The 7,088-nt window shown below is 54.8% G+C and overlaps 1 protein-coding gene across 1 annotated transcript; it reads left to right on the top strand.

Annotated features, from left to right (window-relative positions):
- The first annotated feature begins 4,446 nt into the window (after nucleotides 1-4,446).
- LOC4344513 (protein IQ-DOMAIN 17) lies at nucleotides 4,447-6,521 on the top strand. The gene is made up of 4 exons (XM_015793411.3): nucleotides 4,447-4,677; nucleotides 4,755-5,342; nucleotides 5,426-5,575; nucleotides 5,661-6,521. Exons 1-4 carry the CDS (start codon nucleotides 4,552-4,554, stop codon nucleotides 6,426-6,428), a joined length of 1,632 nt encoding a protein of 543 aa, XP_015648897.1. The 5' UTR covers nucleotides 4,447-4,551; the 3' UTR covers nucleotides 6,429-6,521.
- Nucleotides 6,522-7,088: the final 567 nt, after the last annotated feature.

Here is a 7,088-nt window from a genome sequence, read left to right as displayed (position 1 = left end):
TTTGGCTGAGCTCCAGCTGAAACTTTAGCTGTGACAAATAGTCTCTAACTTTTAAAATTCCAATCGAACAAAACTTCGAAATTTCGCAGAATTTGACCGGTTCACCGGAATCGTGAACCCTGAGGAGAGTAGTAGTACTCCGATAGCGGTGAATACAGTGGGATGATTGAGGTGGTTGGATTGGACGAGACAATGACAATGAGACGGACGGCCACGTCAGACGCGTGATCGAGTCTGGCTGCAACCACAATGCCAAGTTGGCGGCAGTCAGGCGGTCGGCTACCGTACGTCGTCGTCGTCGTCGATCCCCGCGCCGCCATCAATCTTTTGCCTCGTTTGCCGCGTCGCCAACGCATGCTATTGCTACGGAGTACTCCCTCCCTCCGTAGTAAAAAAATAAATAAATAAACTCTAGTTTCCGTTTCCAACGTTTGACCGTCCGTTTTATTTGGAAAAAATATGAAAAAAAAATTAAAAAGACAAGTCACGCATAAAATATTAATCATGTTTTATCATCTAACAACAATAAAAATATAAATTATAAAAAGTTTTCATATAAGACGGACAGTCAAAGTTGGACACATAAACCCAGAGTTTGTCTTTTATTGGAACGGAGGGAGGAGTAGTAGAGTAATTGAGTTTAATTTTTTCGCGAATACGCAAAAGAATTGTCACGAGTACGTTTAATTAAGTGATCACTACTGTATTATCGAGCATATATGCACCAGCTGGTGAGTCAACTGTCAACGTGTAGGGGGCCAAATAAAGCAGTCTCTCCCTTTTTGCATGCTTTGTTTGTTTCAGCTAGCCTAATGACAATGGATAGGAGACATACTAGGATTTGGATTGATTAGTTTTTGTTGGATTACTCCCTACTCTGTAGCGAGAGTGTGAGTGGAGTACTAGTGTACTCCCTCCATATGACACACTATCCGTATGACACCCACTTTTCTTTGCTCAAAACTGGACTGGAGCAAGTTCCCCACATGATCGATCTACTGCATCATCCATATCCATATCCATCATTAAACTCCCAGCCGGCCCCATCGTATCATTAACCACGCTAGCTGTAGTACAAATGCCACGTGAGTCGCTGCAAAACATGCGACACTACCCACAGCCGTCCGGCCGGGCCACCACTGGTCTGGCCACACACTCTGCATCGATCGATCGCCCATGCTTGATGCTTCAATTCCCAGCTAAGTTACCCAGATACGGGGATACGCGATACATCGGTACAGAGATACGGTATTTTCCTAAAAACAAGGATACAGGGATACGCTTATATATATATATATTAAAAACACACAAAAAATTAAGGAAATTGTATTTATATATATTAAAAATACAAAAAAATCAAGGAACTTTTGTAAAGAAATAGCGATATAATACTAGTATTAGTGTAGCCGATTCCATATCAATATTCTGCAATTTTCTCTTCTATAAGCAATTCAAATTAAGAAGCGATTAAGATCCCCAAAACCAAAGATTAATAGTATATTTCTTGATGACTTTGCATCAACATTAGCAGCCGCACTAACCAGTAACCACTAGGATTGCTAGATGCACTACCACTTGTATCTAACAAAAACGGTAGTACTTTGTCCTAAGGAAAACAAGAAAGGCACAGCAGATTCAAGCATGAAACTTTTGAAGAGAATGGATTACCCAGCCAGGCGGTCAAGCGAAGAAAGAAAAAGTTTTGCCGTCGAGGTTGGCGGCGAAAGAGGTGCGCCGCCGCCCAGCAGTGGCGGCTCTGCCGTCTCGCGGAGGGGACGTTGTGGCCCCACGCGCGGCTGCAGCCGGCGTCCGGCGGCAACGCCGGGCACGCACGAGAGACATCAGCCATCAGGTTGGGCCGGATCTCGTGCGGCGGCGCATCCCAGATGTGAGCGAAGACGGAGGAAGGTCGTGGGTGTATCGCTGGCGTATCTCGATTTATTTATTTTTTTGGAAATCGCAAAAATATGGGGATACGTATGGGATACGTATCAGAGCGTATCCGATACGTATCCGTAACCGTTGCCGTATCCGATACGGATACGCAACTATGCAGGCGTATCAGGGTAACCCAGATTCCCAGTGGCATATGCATGTGCTGATATGACCATAATAATATCCATCTCCTGTCCTTTTTTCTCTCTTCAAGCGGGCGGGACGTACATATCACCACCAAACATTGCTACGCGCTACTCTTTTCATATGAAAAGAAATCGAAAATAAGATTTAACGTTATTATCTAATACAATAAATCTGGATAAATCCATATAACTGAATAACTGCATATAGTACGGTAGCTGCCCCACCATCTCCATTCGCCTCAACCAGTACAGTCCCATCGATCGTCCATCCGATGTTTTCTCTTGCTACGGAAGATCGATCGGCTGCGATATATATACTCCTACTAGGAGAATCGATCTGTGCTACTGTTCCATTAGTCCGTGTCCCTCATGATCCTTGTCCCTTCATTAAGAGCTAGCTACTTCTAAATCTTTATTAAACATACTAGCTAGTACTAGTATCAGTTACATATAGTATATATACTTCTCAATATAGCATCAAAACCAAGAATGCGCAAGTCTAATTTGATGCTATATTGAATAACATGCATGAGTAGGAGGGCCAAAAACACGCAGCAACTTGTATGGGCGGTGCATCGAGCACAACCTCCTCTGTGAAGCAACATGCATGACACATCCATAGTTGAGTGTGCCGCCCATCCTGGCTACCGAGGACTTCATCGTCAAACCCTAGTATCAAACTCGATCATGGCAACAATCTGAATAGGGCTAGCCGGACCAGATGAAACATGAGGGGACGACCAGATGTAATTAAACGTGAGGAGGCGACCTAGCCAACATAGGCACGGAGGAGTGTCTCGCGCAGGTAGGGCGTGCGCGCGCGTCCTCACGTGAAGGTTCGAGCGATTAACTTGGGATCCGGCTCACCGTTTCTCTTAGGTAGTGTTTGGTTTGGGGACGAAGTGGGATGGGTCAGACCTATCCTAGTTTTGTGGGATGGGATGGTTCCAGTTGTCTGTTTGGTTTATGGTATGGGATGGTTATAGTTTTTTGTTTGGTAGAAGAGATTGAGGTGGGATGGGATGGATGGATTTGTACTCACCGTTAGTGCCGTCTAGGGGCGGAGGCACTCGGCGGCGCCCGGATCTGAGAGGACCGGCGGCGGCGCTTGCGAAGGTGGCGGCGACGGTCGTAGACGAGGCAGAGGTGGCGGAGTTTGTGGAGATGGCGGTCGCGGTGCTCGTGGAGGTGGCGGCAGTCATGGACGAAGCGGAGGAGGCGCCGGGCGCGGAGGCGAGGCGGCGGCTGGATCTGAGTGGAGCGGCGGCGGTGCTAGCGGAGGTGGCGGTCGCGGATGAGCGGCGGCACTCGTGGAGGCGGCGGCGGCGGCCGTGGAGGCGAGGCGGCGCTCGTGGACGCGCGGAGGTGGCGGCGGTGCTCGCAGAGGTAGTGGTCGCGGACGAGCGGCGGAGCTCGTGGAGGCGGCTGCGGCGGCCGCGGAGGCGAGGCGGCGCTCGTGGACGCGCGGAGGTGGTGGTCGCGGGCAAGCGGCGGCGCTCATGGAGGCGGCGGCGGTCGCGGACGAGGCAGAGGCGGCGGCGCTCAAGGAGGCGGCGGCGGCGGAGAAGGACGTGCGGAGGTGGCGGCGGGTGTGGACGAGGCGGCGACGCTCGTGGGCGCCCGGCGGAGCTCGCGAAGGTGGTGGATGGCGCGGTGACGCCGTCGCTCGTCCCAGGTGGGACGAGTTTGTCCGCCAGTTTTTGGCGGATCGGTTGGTCCCGGATCTGAGAGGAATATTCCTCTCCAGGGACCAACCCATCCCATCCACCCCTAAACCGAACACCCTTAAAAGTGGGTTCGTCCCATCCCATCCTTGCAACCAAACACTACCTTAGGTATCACTACGAGTACCTGCATTGTGAACGGTCTGAGGGTTCACCACTTCACGGGCCTTCCACTTCTCCATCCCTAGGCAGCCCTAGCCAGCTTCCTAGTGTCCTAGGGCTTAATTATTTAAACTTTTAACTTTTCTATCGCATCAAAATTTTTCTACACACGTAAATTTTTAATACCAAACTATTAATTTTGATGTGAACCAAACATAAATGAGAGAAAGCGATTGAAACTTGAAATCACATCATCAGGATGAGATGCAGAGATTGCAGGTGCGCAGCGGTTCATGAATCATCATACCGGACGAACGGAATAATGGAAGGCAACGCACCGTTCACCCACTCACTCCCCCCCCCCCCCCCCCCCGTAATGTTCTTCACGAACATGGGCCCCACCTGCCAGCCACACATGACCCAGTCGTCGTCTCCCTCCCCCACTCTCTCACTCTCACTCTCTCCACCGCGCGAGCGAGCGAGCTTACTTTAATGGCTCCTCCACCACATAAAAGGCGCGGCAGCAGCGCGTGAGCCATGAGAGCCACTGTCACTGCTACCCCAGCTGCAATAATACTCATACACCTCACCTCGTGCCGCCCGTTGCGACACCTCCCGTACGTCAATGCCCGTGGCCGCCATTGATGGGGAAGAAGGCCGGCACCACCTCCTCCTGGCTCACCGCCGTCAAGCGCGCCTTCCGCTCCCCCTCTAAGGACGACTCCCCCAACAAGGCCGCCCGCCTCCGCGACGACACCGACGACGACAAGGTCCGCCACCACCCGCCTACTCGCATTTCGTCGAACACCTTCTCTTCGCTCACTTCTCTCCTCTTCTCTCTGTCCAGGGCAAGAGGGAGCGCCGCAGATGGCTCTTCAGGAAGTCCTCGTCGCCGTCTCCCGCGCCTCCGACACCGCCGCCGCCACAGCAGCAGCAGCAGCAATCGAGGGCGGCGGCCGTGACGGAGGAGCAGCGGCACGCCATCGCGCTCGCCGTGGCGACGGCGGCGACCGCGGAGGCGGCGGTGGCGACGGCGCAGGCGGCGGCGGAGGTGGTCCGGCTGACGCGTCCGAGCTCCAGCTTCGTCCGCGAGCACTACGCCGCCATCGTGGTCCAGACCGCGTTCCGCGGGTACCTGGCGCGGCGCGCGCTCCGGGCGCTCAAGGGGCTCGTGAAGCTGCAGGCGCTGGTGCGCGGCCACAACGTGCGGAAGCAGGCCAACATGACGCTCCGCTGCATGCAGGCGCTGGTGCGCGTCCAGGCCCGCGTCCGCGACCAGCGGATGCGCCTCTCCCAGGACTCCATCTCCTTGTCCGCCGCCGCCGCCTCCGCCGCGCCATGCGGCAGCAGCAAGTCCTCCTACAGCGTCGACACCTCCACCTTCTGGGATTCCAAGTACACCCACGACTTCGCCGCTGCCGACCGCCGCTCCATCGTCAGTTCCACTTCTCCTCCCACTTTCTTTGCCCCGTCCTCGTCCTCACATTGCAAGCTTCTCATTGGTTTGTTTGTTTGCAGGAGCGGTCGCGAGACGGCAGCAGCTTCGCCGCCGGCGACGACTGGGACGACCGGCCGCGGACGATAGAGGAGATCCAGGCGATGCTGCAGACGAGGAAGGACGCCGCGCTCAAGCGTGAGAGGGCGCTCTCCTACGCCTTCTCCCATCAAGTAATATGACAGTTTCTCTTCCTGTCATTTCCGCAAACGAGTGGTGTTCGTGGTCGATTTCATTGGTGGTGGTGTAATGTGGTAGATTTGGAGGAACCCGGCGCCGTCGGTGGAGGAGATGGACGTCGATGGGCAGCCGAGGTGGGCGGAGAGGTGGATGGCGTCGCGCGCGTCGTTCGACACCAGCAGGAGCACCGTCCGCGCCTCCGCAGCGGCGGCGCCTGGGCGCGCGTCCACCGACCACCGCGACCAGGTCAAGACGCTGGAGATCGACACCGCGCGGCCCTTCTCCTACTCCACGCCACGCCGGCACGGCAACGCGTCGTACCACGCGTCGTCGTCGCCGATGCACCGCGCGCACCACCACTCGCCGGTCACGCCGTCGCCATCCAAGGCGCGGCCGCCGATCCAGGTGCGGTCGGCAAGCCCGCGCGTGGAGCGCGGCGGCGGCGGGGGAGGGAGCTACACCCCGAGCCTTCACTCGCACCGCCACCACGCGTCGTCGGGCGGCGCGGCGGCGGTGCCGAACTACATGGCGGCGACGGAGTCCGCCAAGGCGCGGGTGCGTTCCCAGAGCGCGCCGCGGCAGCGCCCGGCGACGCCGGAGCGCGACAGGATGTCATTCGGCGGCGGCGGCGGCGGCGGCGGAGCGAAGAAGCGGCTGTCGTTCCCCGTCCCCATCGACCCGTACGGCGCGTACGCGCAGAGCCTGCGGAGCCCGAGCTTCAAGAGCGCGGCGGGGAGGTTCTCGTCGGAGCAGCGGTCGAACGTGTCGTCGTCCTGCGCGGAGAGCCTCGGCGGGGACGTGGTCTCTCCGTCATCCACCACCGACCTCCGCCGCTGGCTTCGTTAATCCGCCGCCGGCGTCGGCGAGGTGTTCGATGTAATGCCCGTGAGGTGTTCGCTGTAATGTTTTTTTTTTTACCACGACCTCGTAATTCATCCATGGCTTTTTTGGTGTCAGAACTGAGGGAGAGAGCGTGGGTGGGGCCCACGTGTCGGTGACGTAGGGAAAGGCTGGAGAGTAACTGGAAAGCGTAGGTGGTTAGTTGGAATTGGGTTGGAGTTCGGGAAAGGCTACATTTGCTTTTACGTGCGTTGGGCAGTGAAGGCGCCTTTTCACTTTTGCCGTCTTCCACCATGAGTGAGAGTGGTTTAACAACCCTACTGCACTAGTACTAGCGCTGTTGCTGCTGCAAAAAATAAATTATTACTAGTATAGTTATAAATATTAGGTAGTCAGCGGCTGATAGTTTTTGGAAATGTCTAGTATGAAATCATTGGAATAGAATTTAGGTGTTTTTTTTGGTGGTATGTGGTTAGATAGATACGGGTAGGGTATAATGTTAAGTTAAGATTGGTTTCTCTTGACATTGTGATCTGTAGTTGGACTAGAGCTACACAAGAAGAGGATGCATGAAAGATTCCTTGGATAGCTAGATATAGTTGTAGCTGTGTTGATGATTGGGCGTACGTGTCGGAGAAAACAGAGAGGTTTTTGTGTTATCCGACC

This window comes from Oryza sativa, chromosome 8 (genome assembly GCF_034140825.1).
Source record: "Oryza sativa Japonica Group chromosome 8, ASM3414082v1".
NCBI classification, from domain to species: Eukaryota; Viridiplantae; Streptophyta; class Magnoliopsida; order Poales; family Poaceae; genus Oryza; species Oryza sativa.
The sequence above is the reverse complement of the archived record's forward strand: the minus strand, read 5'-3'. Positions and strand labels throughout refer to the sequence as shown.